This window comes from Penicillium brevicompactum, assembly GCF_028827555.1.
Source record: "Penicillium brevicompactum strain IBT 35665 chromosome Unknown utg000001l_segment0_segment0, whole genome shotgun sequence".
NCBI lineage: Eukaryota > Fungi > Ascomycota > Eurotiomycetes > Eurotiales > Aspergillaceae > Penicillium > Penicillium brevicompactum.
The window spans coordinates 1,557,208-1,571,855 of NW_026623203.1; the positions used below are offsets into that span (position 1 = coordinate 1,557,208).

The following is a 14,648-nucleotide window of genomic DNA, read 5'->3' on the forward strand; positions in this document are numbered from 1 at the left end:
GTTCGAGAACCGTTCTACCGGTGTTTGAGTTCACGCCACACGTTAGGTACACTGTACATGCCCTTGACAGCACTCTATACCAAGGATATACGCCTTTTGAATCCAACAAATCAGTCTCTCTTCCCACTAGGCAGAGAGTATCCACCACCACCGCCGACCCCGTTGCCAATGCCGTTGCCGTTGCCAGAATATCCCCCATATCCATTGGCCTTTCCTCCATTGCCAAAGGTGACCCCGGGACCCTTTCCTCCCCGAACAGGAGTCCCGCCCAGAAGACCATCCCCATGCCACGGAGAGCGAGATCGCCCACCCTTGCGCTCCCAATACAGCGCAACCAACGCGCCAACAGACCCCGCCATTACAAAGAACACCAGCTTAGAGAAGAAAGACCCGGAGCTTTTCCCAGTGCCAGTAGCCAAAGCCAGCCAGGAGTCAGTCGCCGGTCGTACAGGCCACCCAATGCTATCACCGCCCTCCAACCACGCAACATGGAAAGAGAAAGTCAGTGGCTCCCCGCGCACAACTTTGGTACCGTGTCCAGCAGTCCAAGGTTCACGCGCGGCCTGAGCAAGAGCAACTGGCTCCTCCTCGTCGTCTAGCTTGGTGACCTTTCCAGTGTTATCGAACTCGGGGGTGGAGTACGCAGTTCCACCGACCGCGAACCCAGGCTGGCCGGATTGCGCGCCATTGTTGGTCTTCTGCTCTGCAGCTGCGTCTGAAGCCATGTTGTGCATAACGACGTTCATATCTGTCCAGATGTGCAGGTGGCTTTTCTGCAGCGTGCCCTGCAGCGCAATAGTGAGCGGCGTAAAGGGTGGACCGTTGTCGGCGAGCGCAGAGAGGGTGTCCGCTTCTTCGGACTTCTCGTCTTTATCTGCGAGTGACCCAGCGGAGGGTGTCAGCGGCGCTGTTGGCACGCGGCATGTCATTGGGACATCGGAGTGGACATAGAATTCCAGGAGATGGTAGAGTTCGTCGGAGAGGGAGGGGATGGTGCAGGTTATTGTTTCCGAGACGCCGTAGCGGAAGGAGAGAGGACGGGTGGTTTCGTTGCAGGTATAGAAGGGGACATATTGAAGTTTGCCTTGGCTGTCAGTGATCTGTTCGCGATTGCGGTTAGTTGTGCTGTTGTGGTCTGCGTGTCATGATCGTGGCAGGTTGGTGGCACTCACATGCTCTCCTTCCCTATTACACAACAAATGATTAGCGATGCGGTTGTAAACAGATACTGGAGGGTATCCTTACACTGTTCGATTCAAGCATGAAACTGGGATGGCCTCTCTGAACTTGTATCCCTCGGTGTTGACGTTGCTACTCCCCGCAAGTGCTCCGGCTGGCCACAACGCGCCTGTCAAGGACAGCAATGCTACTGCCGTAGCGCATGGGCTCAATTGAGATGTCAAAGGCATTGTTGTTTTTTCCAATGGCTGAAGTAGGATAGCCACCCCGCGTCAGCGTCTATCGAAGGTTGCGCAGGGGTTCAGGACGGAGTTCTGCCGCGGTGTTGCGGAGTCGGGGATGTGGCGCCCAAGCTGTGGCGTAACAGCGGATTCTCCAGCGCACTAGTCCCCCTAGATACCCTGCGCTCAACCTTGGCTGAACGAGGTGTACAATGAACGAAACCTTCCAAGCCAAACAAAGAATACTACGCATAGCTACTGGATGAATACTCCGTACGAATGATTTGTTGGAAGCTCAAGGATGTTCATTTCTTTTCCAAACGCAAATATGTGATAAAAGAATCAATCGTTGCTCGTCAAAACAGCTCAAAGGTACTGCACTTTACACGTGCAGGACTTAAGCCAGGTTAGCCTTCTGCTTGAAAGCAAGCAGCAGACCACTGGTGGAGCTGTCATGGTCAGCACCAGCGCCAGAGGTCTCCAGCTCGCTCTGGATGTTCTTGGCCAGAGCCTTGCCCAGCTCGACACCCCACTGGTCGAAAGAGTTGATGTTCCAGATAGCACCCTCGGTGAAGGTGACGTGCTCGTAGTAGGTGATCAGAGCACCCAGAGTGGAGGGAGTGATCTTCTGAGCCAGGATGGAGGTGGTGGGGCGGTTGCCCAGGAAGGTCTTGTGAGAAACAAGGTCCTCAGGGGCACCCTCAGCCTTGACCTGCTCAGGGGTCTTGCCGACCATGAGGGCCTCGGACTGAGCAAGGAAGTTGGCAGCCAGCATGCGCTGGTGCTTGCCACCCTCGACGGGGTTGTGGGACTCGGCGGCCATCAGGAAGTCGGAGGGAATGAGCTTGGTGCCCTGGTGCAGCAGCTGGAAGAAGCTGTGCTGGGCGTTGGTGGCAGGTTCACCGAACAGGATGGGGCCAGTGGTGTACTTGACGTATTCACCGGTGCGGGTGATGGCCTTACCGTTGCTCTCCATGGAGAGCTGCTGCAGGTAAGCGGGGAAACGGTGCAGGTACTGGTCGAAGGGAGCAACAAGGTGGGTCTGGGCACCGAAGAAGTCGCTGTACCAGACACTCAGAAGACCACCAAGGGCGGGGATGTTCTGCTCGAGAGGAGTCTCCCGGAAGTGCTTGTCCATGGCCTGGGCACCGGCCAGGAACTGGTGGAAGTTGTCGTAACCAATGTAGAGAGCGACGGACAGACCAATGGCACTCCACACGGAGTAACGTCCACCAACCCAAGAGTCGAAGCCGAACATGTTCTTAGCGTCAATTCCGAACTTGGTGACCTCGGCCTCATTGGTGGAGAGGGCAACAAAGTGCTTAGCAATGTGAGACTCTTCCTTGGCGGACTCGAGGAACCAAGTCTTAGCAGAGTTGGCGTTGGTGGTGGTCTCGGCGGTGGTGAAGGTCTTGGAGGCGATCAGGAAGAGAGTGGTCTCGGGGTCAGAGTTCTTGAGGGCCTCGGCGATGTGAGTTCCATCAATGTTGGAAACGAAGTGGAGCTTCATGTCAGGGTGGCCGTAGGGCTTGAGGGCCTCAGTGACCATAACGGGACCGCTACATAGACAGGTAAGCTTCATATCTTTTCATGTGTGTATAGATGAACACTTACAGATCAGAACCACCGATACCGATGTTGACGATGGTGTTAATCTTCTTGCCGGTGTAACCCTTCCACTCACCACTGCGAACCTGCTCGGAGAACTCCTTCATGTGCTCAAGCACGGAGTTGACACCCTCCACAACGCTCTGTCCGTCAACCTCCATGGGCTCGTTGGAGACATTGCGGAGAGCAGCGTGGTAGACAGCACGGTCCTCAGTGAAGTTGATGTGCTCACCACGGAACATGGCATCACGGAGCTCCTCCACATTGGCCTCCTTGGCGAGCTTGACAAGCAGGGACACAGTCTCCTGGGTCAGGAAGTTCTTGGAGAAATCGAAGAGGATCTCGGTGTTATCGACAGTGTTGGCGAACTTGTGGCTGAACTTCTCGAACCGCTTAGGGTCCTTCTGGAAGTACTCCTTGAGAACGATGTTGCGACCCAGAGTGTTGTGGTGCTCCTGGAGCTCCTTCCAGGCGGAGAGGTCGCTGGCTTGTGAGAAACCGGGCATGATGACGGATGAGGATCTATAGGGTCAGCGCGGGGTAAACTTGAGAACAAGGGAGGAGTGTGAGCTACCTGGAGGTTTGAGAGGGATATATGAAGAAGTGTAGAAGCAAAAGAAAAAAATCAAAGTAGAAGCAAGAAAGCTAATGGCGTCAGTTGCTCCCGGCGCGCTGGGGTCCGAGGGGTCGTGGGGCAACATCATCATTGCCGCATTCGGCTTGTTTTTTCCCGACTCTTTTGCTTATCCGTCCAGTGGTTATTTGTACGGCAATTCTACATTCTAGAGGCATTTGGAGTTAATAAGGTCTTAATATCATACATCATACTCCGGAGAATGCAATTGATTGTTTATAGCAAGTTCATACAACTTCTGTGAATCTTTGGCCAACATTGCACAACACAGGGTAAACCGGATGTTCTGGAACATGACTAAAACCGCCTAATCAAGATGCTGCCCCGGTGAAGAGTCAGTCTCAACTCGTCATGTGTTCACTGCTCTCCGTAGGCTATTGTTATTACTCTTCCGGGCCCGGTCTGACCAATTCGGTGGTTCCAGGTCGATTGCGGGGCATTGGAAATCGAACGAGCAACGGCTATAGAGTCCCCGGTCCTGGTGGCCCAGTTCTGAAGATCCATGATCACTGAGGTCAATCTCAAGCTTGAACCGAAAATGATACTACCAACGAAGATAACCCATATAGTAAGAAGCAAAGAAGAAGAAAAACGTGTAGAGAAGAAGCATGGCTATTGGGAGCCATAGCCAGGGACATGCAGATGTCACTGCACGGCTAAAAGAGGAAGAACTACATAAAACAGCCGGATTCTGCCATACTGCACCGCCTTCCTGTCCATCCAAGCTTCACGTTCATTTCTGAGTGTCTTCTGTACAAGCTCGGGATTGTGAACCTTGGATTCCCAATTTGACTTGGGCCTTGATCAACCTTGCTTTCTTCATCAGACCGCTCCGATGTATAATCCTTATCAAGGTAGGTCTCATGCGCGCGAAGTCTTGCGCCGCGGAAATTCTCAAGAATCATGCTGATCAACATCTAGCCCCAGGTCTCTATGGAGGCGCCCCGGATTACGGTGCCTATGGTGCCCCTCCAGGCATGGGTAAGTCATTACTTCCTGGTCCAATCTCACTTTCAGTTCTAACCAGCCCCAAGCGCCGCCCGGAATGGCTGCTCCAGGAACCGCAGCTCCTCCCGGCATGCAGCAAGCCAACAACCAACAGCCTGGTCGCCCTGGGTACCCACCCAGCTTCCAACCTCCGGCGAACATGCCCAATATCAATTTCTCCGCGCCGGTCATTCGTCTAGGAACATCGGGCCCAGCCAAGGCTGCAGCCCCAGATATGGGCCGAGAGCGGGGACCAGATGGCCCTGGTCGACGCGGCGGTCTTGGATCGACTGGGATGGACGCTCAGCGCAACTCTGGCCGTGACACGATGATGCCACTACATCCTCCTACTCGCGATGAGATTGTGCGCACGCTCTTCGTTGGAAATATCACCGAGGGCGTGGGTGGTGACGATGGCATTGAGCGCATCCTTCGATCTGCTGGTATCCTACGCCGCTGGATTCGCGCCACCGACGCCGATGAGAAGCCCTGTCGATTCGGATTTGCCGAGTATGACGACCCCGAGAGTCTCGAGATTGCCGTTGAGACGTTGAAGAACGTGGAGGTGCCAGTCAAGAGACAATCTCCTCGTGCGGAGGGTGCCGAGGAGCAGGAAGTTGAGAAAAGCACACTTTTGGTATGTAGTACATTGAAATTCTTCCAATGCTATTACTAACTCCTACAGGTCGTTGTTGACGAGGGTACCCTCACCTACCTGGAGCAATTCGAGTCCAGCCGAGCCGAACAAGACCCTGAAGATCGCCAGGCTCGGTTCAGCGCAGCTCGCACTAACCTGGACAATGCTCTGAAGGACCTCTTCCATCCATCCACCCCTACTCAGAAGGAGGATGTTTCCACTCTTGACCGGGAAGGTGACACTGAGATGGGAGATGTCCAAGTTACAAAGGATGGAGAAGTGGTTACAATTCCTATCACAGCCGAGGACGAGCTGGCCGACATTCCGCCTGAGATGCGTGCCAATGTCTCCAAGGAAATTGCAGCATTCCGTGAGCGCAGCAACCGCCGTGATGTCGAGCGTCTGAAACGTGAGGAAGAGATCGAGGCGAGGGAGCGGGAGCGCAATTCTGGATCTCGTATTAACCGACTTGGTTCGCCTCCAGCCTCGGCTCCGAGTGGCCCTGCAGGCGGTACTAACGGAATTCCACTTGGCCCTCGGGACCGCAACGTGCCCAACGCACCTTCTGGTCCAAAGGCATTTGGCGTGCAGATTCCCAGGGACTACCAGAAGGGTGTCTCTTTCGTGAATGGTGGCTCGCTCAATGGAATTTCCATTGATCGCGAGGACGAGGACTCCGATGCCAGCGACGAGGAAATCTACCGCCGCCAGCAGGAAAGACAAGAGTCTGAGCAGGAAAAGCACTTCTTGGACCAAGAGCGCCGCTGGCTCAACCGCGAACGCAGCCGAACCGCTGCTCTGGAGCGTGAGAAAAAGCGCGAACAAGAAGAGGATGGAAAGCTACAGGCTGCCCACGATGAAATGGAAGCACGCCTTGGTGCCTGGGATGACGATACCGAGGCTAGCCGAAAGACTACAGATTACTACGCGGACCATGGTACCTGGCTTCGCACTCGTGGCGCATACCGCTCACGCGAAGCCAACATTGACGAGTCTGATCGCATTGCCGAGGATCGCGAAACCGCGCAAACCGCCAAGCAGCAGGAGCAGGCCCGTGGTATGGCTGATGACTTCCTGGCACGCCAGGCCGAGGAGCTCCAAACACGCCCCGTCGAAGCACCCCGTGAACCCCAGCGCTTCAAGCTCTCCCTCGGAGCCGCTGCCCAGAAGGCCCAGGCTGCGACCACTCGCCGCACTGTTGCCGAGGTGGAAGGTCTGCTTGAGGACGAGGAAGAACCCGAACACACTACCCGTCGCCAGCTCATTCCCATCAAGTTCGACTCTGCGGCTGAAGCTGCCGGTCTGACCGACGAAGAGCGTGCCCAGGCTGCCCGCCAGCTTGCAGCAGAGATCCCCACCGAGAAGCAAGGTCTTTGGGACTGGCCTGTCAAGTGGGAGTTTGTGGATGAAGCTGTTCTCAGCGATCAGCTGAAGCCGTTCGTGGAGAAGAAGATTGTCGAGTATCTCGGTGTGCAGGAACAGATGCTGGTCGACGTTGTGGAGGAACACCTGCGGAAACGGGGCCCTCCCCAGGAATTGGTGGAGCAATTGGCAGAAGTGAGTTTTCGTCCTATCCTCTTTCCAACAAATAACTAACCTTGAACGTGTAGGCATTGGACGAAGAAGCGGAAGTGCTTGTCCGCAAGCTTTGGCGCATGGTGATTTTCTTCTCCGAGAGCGAAAAGCGTGGCCTGTCCGCTTAATGCCTCGAAGGTCGTTATTCTTGTACCTAGGTATCCTAAATAGCATCTAGGCAGCGCACAAACGTGCATAGGACGCGGTCGAAGTTATTTCGGATAATTCAAACGCTTTTCCGGTGTTCTGCAACCTCAAGTAGCTTTGCCCCAAATCGCGGAGCAGCTCCGACTATACTTCCTTTGCTGTGATTGGTGGAACCTCGCAATTTTCCGCCGTCCGCATTTCTCCGCCAATAGGAACGCGTCTGCGGCAAATGATTGAGGGCGAGGGGAGGGGCGCGGGATAACCTGGCGACGACGCGGGGGAATATAATTGCTCTATATGCGCCCTCGTGTCTTCTTGATTCTTGTATTCTTTTCTTCCTGACATTCTCTTCTCCTTGTGACGTTGTGTCCCCAAAGTGTTGAGCTTTGGATCAACTATATTACCCCGAATCTACACCCCGCATTTCTACAGTTGACCCACGCCAGCAATTACTGCCAGCAATTGACAGTCGCCTATCTCATCGCTACTGTCGCAGAGACTTTTCACAATGGTCAAGATCACTGGCTTTAGCACACGCGATGTGCGATTCCCGGTACGTCAATCACCTCCCAACTATTATCACTAGCATCTTGCGATATACTAACAGTCGTGCTTTAGACCTCGCTCGACAAGACCGGTTCAGATGCTATGAACGCCGCCGGTGACTACTCATCCGCATACTGCATCATCACTACAGACTCAGAACACTCCGGACATGGCATGGTACGTGAAAGTCAATTGACCAGTAGCAACATCCAACTAACCAACACATGCAGACCTTCACAATCGGCCGCGGTAATGAGATCGTTTGCGCAGCCATCTCCCTGCTTGCCCCTATGGTCGTGGGCAAAGACCTTGATGAGCTCACCGCAGACTGGGGAAAGACCTGGCGGTACCTTGTCTCGGACAGCCAGCTGCGATGGATTGGTCCCGAGAAGGGTGTCATCCACCTTGCTCTCGGTGCTGTCGTCAATGCCCTCTGGGATCTTTGGGCCAAGACTCTAGGCAAGCCTGTCTGGCGCATTGTTGCCGATATGACCCCCGAGGAGTTCGTGCGTTGCATTGACTTCCGTTACATTACTGATGCCATTACCCCCGAGGAGGCCATCAGCATGCTGCGGGAAGTCCAGTCTGGAAAGGAGGAGCGTATTAAGGAGGCCGAGGAGAGTAAGGCCGTCCCCGCTTATACTACCAGTGCTGGCTGGTTGGGATACAGCAAGGAGAAGCTGAAGCTTCTGCTGAAGGAAAGTGTTGAGCAGGGATACAGACACTTCAAGCTGAAGGTCGGTGGTGACTTGGAGGATGACAAGACTCGCTTGCGCATTGCACGTGAAGCTATCGGTTACGACCAGGGTAATATCTTGATGGTTGATGCCAACCAGGTATGTGCATCTTCGCCAAGCAATGCGCAACACTCGCTAACGTTGTTTCCCATTTAGGTTTGGTCCGTCCCCGAGGCTATTACCTGGATGCAAGAGCTCGCCGAGTTCAAGCCCTGGTTCATTGAAGAGCCCACCTCCCCCGACGACATTCTCGGTCACGCCGCCATCCGCAAGGCCCTGTCCAACACCCCCCACGGCCCAGTCGGCGTCGCCACTGGAGAGATGTGCCAAAACCGTGTGATCTTCAAGCAGCTCTTGCAAGCCGGTGCTTTGACAGTCCTGCAACCTGACGCTTGCCGTGTCGGTGGTGTGAACGAGGTGCTCGCTATCTTGCTGCTGGCCCGCAAGTTCGGTGTGCCCATCGTGCCTCACTCTGGTGGTGTCGGCTTGCCCGAATACACTCAGCACCTGAGCACTATCGACTACGTTGTCGTTACTGGAAAGAAGAGTGTCCTTGAGTATGTTGATCACTTGCACGAGCACTTCGTGCACCCTTCAAGTGTCAAGGATGGTTACTATGTCACACCTTTGGAGCCTGGTTACAGTGTTGAGATGAAGGCAGAGAGTATGGATGCCTTTGAATTCCCTGGTCAGGAAGGGAAGAGTTGGTGGAGATCTGAGGAGGCGAAGAGTATTATCGATGGTCCTCGAGTTGTATAGATTGAGGCTTCGAATAGATGATCATGTCTTTATGTGTATTTATGTTAATAGCTTACAAAATTCTCTGCATATCTTGATGACTCTAGGGCTGTCTCATACGCGGTTCAATATTGGTATGATCTGTACAAATCTCCCGGGCAAGATGCAAAATTCAACTTTGAAACTCCCCAGGGCTTGGAGAGCGCAGAATCCTTCGGACTGAAGTTGAAACTTCGTAAAACTATGATACATTGTCAGGTCACCAGAGCCTGAATGGATGGCCGAGAGGCCGAATCCTAAAAAGTACAAAAAGAGCCTGCTTGTCTGACCGTATTGGTATTCCAGTCTTCAACAAACCCAGATAATGAAATGGCACCGCCAACCTATGGGTGCTTTAATGCTCATGGTAGTTCGGAATATGTAAATCCTACTACATTCAGAGACAAAAGGGTATAATGGGAGTTAGCGAAAGTGTCCAATCAGCGCCATTGGATACCAAAGAGCTTCAAGGCACTGGTGACGTTAGGCTTCTCTGATGCCTTTTCAAGGATGACACGGGAGTGACCCTTGACATCCAATGCGAGAAGCTGGTACTCAAGATTGCTCGAGTCCAGAGGCTTCATCATGTGCACAACGACCACGCCGGAGTTGAGAGGACCCTCGACCTGTAGATGAAGATCAGTAAAAGATTTCTCAATCAGGAGAAAGCATATCATACGTGGAAGTGCAAGTGAAGGTGCTCGCGGCCCAATCGATCTTTTTCGGTCCGGGATCTGTTCCCTGTCAATACTCGACTCGGCTTGTTCGAGGTGAATTTGTATACTCACGCAATGGGTCTGTTGCGAGCCCACCTGCTCCGGGTGTTCTCGCCGTATGCTTGAATCTCTCGCCGATCACCGAGTAGCTTAATGCACTCGGGGTCATCTTTAATGCGCGACACAGCTCTCTCGAATTGCCATGTTCGACTGTTGGGCGAGAGAACCTCGAGATAGAAAAGTGTGAAGACTCCGCCCTAGTGGTATCATATTGTCAGCAACTGCTGGGCAGTATTGCCAATAATAGCACGGTCCATACCGTGAGTACTGCTCCGGCTAGCACGAGAACGAAGTTGAAGGATTGCTGTGTTGTTCGCGCAACCTTCTCACCACGGCTCAGGTCGCCCCACTGAACTCTTCCATCATCTGACAAAACTGTAACGCTCTTTTTTCTGGGCGACAAAGGACTCTGGCCAGTGCCTAAGCCGCTCTGCGTGGCGTAAAGCCGGGTGATCTGAGTGGGGGCGGAGGGGCGGAGGCCAAGGGGTGCGGGCGAGATGCGAGGGATCGCGCGTAGCTGTAGAGCATTCATCTTGCAAACGATTTCGATGGTCCTCTGAAATAACGTCAGGTCGAGTGCCTCACGTATCTCCGTTGCTATCGGCGATCTTCATCAGAGCATCACGTGCGTATGTTACAATACGGTATCACAATACAGCCGGTGGCAGCAGTGCCCCAGCCCAAATGAGAGGCGTTGTATGACGATTACAGGCACCAGGCCTCTCGAGAGTCCACGTTCGCCGTTCCCGATGACCTCTTTTTGTTTTCCCTTCTCAATCACACCCCCTTTTCCTTCTCTTTAACCTCGCTCGGACTGATCCCTCAACTGCGCTATCATGAGTGCCACCAAGGCGCAGTCTCAAAAGATTTTTGAGAAAATCAAGCTTAAGGCCGCAAACAAGGTGCGACCCCCACCCCCGGAAGCCGCTGCGTGATTGTGGCACTCCATGCTAATATTGTTTTGGCATATCGCAGGTATGCTTCGACTGCAACAGCAAGAACCCAACATGGTCCTCGGTGCCATTCGGAATCTACCTTTGTCTCGATTGCTCTGCCCACCACCGTAACCTCGGTGTGCACATCTCCTTCGTCCGATCAACAAACCTCGACCGTATGTAGCCCTCGGCACAATTCTTCTGCTGTTCACCCGATCTGGAGACTCGAGGCTGACATTAACATGTAGAGTGGCAATGGGAACAACTCCGAGTGATGAAAGTCGGCGGAAACGAGTCTGCGACCAAGTATTTCCAAACCCACGGAGGTTCCGCTGCGCTCGCCAGCAAGGATTCCAAAGTCAAGTACACATGCAACGCGGCTGTCAAATATAAGGAAGAGCTCAAGAAGCGCGCTGCGCTTGATGCGCAACAGTGAGTGGAACATTGTTTTCTTGGTGGAACTCGCCCAGTTCGGCATTGACCAATGTTTCCACTTTTAGGTATCCTGGAGAGGTTGTCATTACAGATCTCCCCGCCGGCACCCCTGAAGATGGATCTAGCACCCCCGCTGGCGATGCGGATGACGACTTCTTTTCCTCCTGGGACAAGCCCTCGATCAAGCGTCCCAGCAACCCTCCATCGCGCACCGGTACTCCGCCAGTCGTCAGTCGCACCGGCTCTCCTTTCCTGAACGCAGGTGCCAACGCCAATGGGTCCCGCTCCAAGTCCCCTTTGTCTGCATCTGAAGAGAAGAGCGCCTCTCCCGCGCCAACCGCCATTCGCCCCACCACTGCTGCTCGAAAGACCACTACATCTAGCACCGCCAAGAAGGGCAGCCTGCTCGGTGCTAAGAAGGCGCCGAAGTTGGGAGCCAAGAAGGTCGCTGCGGCTGATCTGATTGATTTCGATGAGGCTGAGCGTAAGGCTAAGGAAGAGGCCGAGCGCATTGAAAAGCTTGGCTACGACCCCGAGGCCGAACAAGCAGAGGCCGAGGCCAAGAAGGCTGCGACCGCTGCCGCTGCCGTGCCGATTGCGGCTCCTACTCCTGTCAGCCCCGCTGGCAAGTCTCATGAGCGACAGTCGAGCGATGTCGAACGGCTAGGCATGGGCATGAACAGACTCGGCTTCGGTCAGGTGTCGAAGCCTGCTGCCCCCAAGAAGCCGACCTTTGGATCCGTCGGTCCTGCCAAGCCCAACCCTGCTGATGGTACTTGACCCAACCCTACATTTTGCGTGGATATTCAGACTGACACTAGACACAGATGCCGAGCTCGCTCAGACCAGGACCCGATTCGGTACCCAGAAGGGTATTTCTTCCGACGAGTTCTTCGGGCGTGAGCGATTTGACCCCGCTGCGCAGTCAGAGGCCAAGGAACGTCTTCGTCAATTCGATAGCGCTACATCCATCTCCAGCAACAACTACTTCGGCCGGCCCGAGGATGAGATCAATGCACTTGATGATGGTTACGGCGATATGGAAGTTGCGGCCAAGGATTTCATCCGCCGCTTCGGCATCACTGCCGGAGACGATCTTGAGAACCTCTCGCATCTTGTCGGTGAGGGTGCTACCAAGCTGCAAGGTGAGCAGAATATCCCATCCATCCCATCCCCCACTACTTGGAGCGCCTGCTAATTGTGTCCCTACAGGTGCTATCCGCACTTACCTGAACAACTAGGCGTGATATTCTTTCCTATTTCTTCGAATATTGCGCCTCTCTCGCCCCAAAGTCCCTTAGCCACCTCGTTCTCAGTCATATCCATTCCCCCTGATGCTCGTATATTTTCTCCTCCATTTGACAAATATTCTTCGCCTGGATTTCCATTGTGATCTGCGGTCAAAAAACTTGGGTTTCATATCGTTGCAATCTGGCGTGTGATCGCTTCTTTCTCGTGCTTCAAATTCCTCCGCGTCAACATAGGATAGTGGGAGGAATTGTTGGTCTTCTTTTTCTTTCCTCGTTCCGTTGTTATGCTTTAAGATAATCAAGAAACTCATGATTTGATATTATAGACAACTTTTTTTCCACAACTTCATTCAAAGTACATGCTAAACTCCGATTTCTCAACCCAAATACCGCTCAAAACTCCCATGATGAATGAAGAGACAACAGTATGCAGACGAAACCCAAATGTTGAATACAAGAATGACCAGCAACAGCTAGCCAGGGGTATATTTGACAAACAACTCACACCCGATAGATCGCATCGGAAACCTTCGCAACATGCGACATCTCACGAACATCATGCACACGCACAATGTCCGCTCCGCCACTCACACTAGCAGAAACCGTCGCAGCAGTTCCCCAAACCCTCTCCGCCGGCGTCTTCACGCCAGTGATGTTTCCAATGAACCGCTTGCGACTCGGTCCCATCAACCAGGGAAAGTATTCAAGCCCAAACTCAGTTCGCAGACGCGTCAAATCACGCAAGATCTCCAGATCTTGTTCCTGCACCTTCGCAAACCCAAGTCCAGGGTCGAGAATGATTCTCCACCGCCGAATACCAGCCTCCTCGGCCGCAGCGATCCGCGACCTAAGCTCACAGGCCACTTCCGGGATTACTCCAGCCGGATAGGAGTGGAGACTTGTCATGGTCTGCGGGGTGCCGCGCATATGCATGAGGATAACGGACTTGCCGATGCGAGCGACGGTAGACAGCATATCCGGATCCAGAAGACCGGCCGAGACATCGTTGACGATGTCTGCGCCGGCAGCACAAGCGGCCTCTGCCACGGCGGCGCGGTAGGTGTCGATGCTGATGGCGATGTTGGCGGCTTCGGGCATGGAGCGAATGTGCTTAATTGCGGGCACTACGCGTGCGATCTCCTCCGCCGGTCCTACGGGTTCGGAGCCTGGGCGGGTACTTTCGCCACCGACGTCGATGATGGTGGCGCCTGAGGCGATGAACTGGCGCACTGTTTCTGTGAGGTAGGCAAGGTCTGTTGGAGAGTGCTTGCCGCCGTCGGAGAAGGAGTCTGGTGTTAGATTCAGGATTGCCATGACGTGCGTGGAACGCTTGGGGTCATTTGAGTGGAGGGAGGCGAATGATGGTGAGATCGGGGTTGTTGACATTGGGGTTGGCTCTGGAGGTGGGAGAGCTGCTAAATGAGCGCTGTATGTTTTTGACTCTTTTCCTGACAGGGGTGGGTATTCATTTGGGATGAGTCTGGGTTGTAGGTTAGTTTTGATGTTCGATGTACAAGGCCGTTGGGATCATCGGGGGCGTACTGGCTGAGAGGACGTAGAACAAAGTCCCGTTCCAGCATGAGATTATGCGGAATGTTGAGACGCTCGTGTGAAAAGACCTCTTGATCATACAACAGAATGTCGAGATCAATAGAGCGTGGGCCTTTATCGATGAGCTTCTTTCTACCCAGCGCAATCTCGATGGATTGAACAGCATCGAGAAGATCTAGGGGCTCAAGAGTCGTTTCCACCTAATTAAGGTCAGAGAAATATGCCAGAAACATTGGAACATCATATCATACCTCACACACACCGTTGATGAATGTGTCTTGATCCAGCACATACATCGGCGTGGTCTCGAATAGTGAGCTTGTTCTTTTGACCTTGATGCCAATTCGATCCATTTCAAGACAAGCTTGCTCGATCATTTCAACGCGGTCGCCAACATTGCTTCCTAGGGCAATAAATGCCCGGTGGACACCAGGGCTGCTATACCTCAGGTTCATCTTGTCGAGCCGAGCGGGCTGCCCGGAGAAATTCCTCACAGGCGGGGTCAAATGTATGTTTAGCAGGCGGCGTGGCAGAGCATTTCTGGCCAGACTCGCCGACTTGGAAGTATGTACAGCTTTGTGAACAGTTAGTTTCAATTTCAATATGTAGACGTCAGATAAAAAAAAAAAAAAAAAAAATGCGGGACAACGATT

General features: G+C 53.5%; 7 protein-coding genes across 7 annotated transcripts; 3 read left to right on the top strand and 4 right to left on the bottom strand.

Annotated features, from left to right (window-relative positions):
- Positions 1–110: 110 nt before the first annotated feature.
- On the bottom strand, positions 111–1,409 carry N7506_000358 (uncharacterized protein; the record flags this gene model as incomplete). Its single annotated transcript, XM_056949654.1, has 3 exons — positions 111–1,100; positions 1,173–1,185; positions 1,246–1,409. The coding sequence occupies 3 exons, from the start codon at positions 1,407–1,409 to the stop codon at positions 111–113; spliced, it is 1,167 nt and encodes a 388-aa protein (XP_056815569.1).
- A 388-nt stretch (positions 1,410–1,797) lies between these two features.
- On the bottom strand, positions 1,798–3,514 carry N7506_000359 (glucose-6-phosphate isomerase; the record flags this gene model as incomplete). Its single annotated transcript, XM_056949655.1, has 2 exons — positions 1,798–2,959; positions 3,015–3,514. The coding sequence occupies 2 exons, from the start codon at positions 3,512–3,514 to the stop codon at positions 1,798–1,800; spliced, it is 1,662 nt and encodes a 553-aa protein (XP_056815570.1).
- Positions 3,515–4,477: 963 nt separating this feature from the next.
- N7506_000360 (uncharacterized protein) lies at positions 4,478–6,969 on the top strand (the record flags this gene model as incomplete). Its single annotated transcript, XM_056949656.1, has 5 exons — positions 4,478–4,496; positions 4,564–4,623; positions 4,677–5,266; positions 5,315–6,823; positions 6,877–6,969. 5 exons carry the CDS (start codon positions 4,478–4,480, stop codon positions 6,967–6,969), a joined length of 2,271 nt encoding a protein of 756 aa, XP_056815571.1.
- A 527-nt stretch (positions 6,970–7,496) lies between these two features.
- Positions 7,497–9,030, top strand: N7506_000361 (Mandelate racemase/muconate lactonizing enzyme family protein; the record flags this gene model as incomplete). The annotated part of the gene is made up of 4 exons (XM_056949657.1): positions 7,497–7,541; positions 7,607–7,711; positions 7,765–8,370; positions 8,428–9,030. The coding sequence occupies 4 exons, from the start codon at positions 7,497–7,499 to the stop codon at positions 9,028–9,030; spliced, it is 1,359 nt and encodes a 452-aa protein (XP_056815572.1).
- Positions 9,031–9,488: 458 nt separating this feature from the next.
- On the bottom strand, positions 9,489–10,356 carry tim21 (the record flags this gene model as incomplete). The annotated part of the gene is made up of 4 exons (XM_056949658.1): positions 9,489–9,674; positions 9,728–9,782; positions 9,837–10,021; positions 10,084–10,356. The coding sequence occupies 4 exons, from the start codon at positions 10,354–10,356 to the stop codon at positions 9,489–9,491; spliced, it is 699 nt and encodes a 232-aa protein (XP_056815573.1).
- Positions 10,357–10,660: 304 nt separating this feature from the next.
- On the top strand, positions 10,661–12,435 carry N7506_000363 (ADP-ribosylation factor GTPase-activating protein; the record flags this gene model as incomplete). Its single annotated transcript, XM_056949659.1, has 6 exons — positions 10,661–10,755; positions 10,820–10,935; positions 11,008–11,191; positions 11,260–11,966; positions 12,022–12,339; positions 12,407–12,435. 6 exons carry the CDS (start codon positions 10,661–10,663, stop codon positions 12,433–12,435), a joined length of 1,449 nt encoding a protein of 482 aa, XP_056815574.1.
- A 510-nt stretch (positions 12,436–12,945) lies between these two features.
- N7506_000364 (folic acid synthesis protein) lies at positions 12,946–14,450 on the bottom strand (the record flags this gene model as incomplete). The annotated part of the gene is made up of 3 exons (XM_056949660.1): positions 12,946–13,924; positions 13,987–14,195; positions 14,247–14,450. 3 exons carry the CDS (start codon positions 14,448–14,450, stop codon positions 12,946–12,948), a joined length of 1,392 nt encoding a protein of 463 aa, XP_056815575.1.
- Positions 14,451–14,648: the final 198 nt, after the last annotated feature.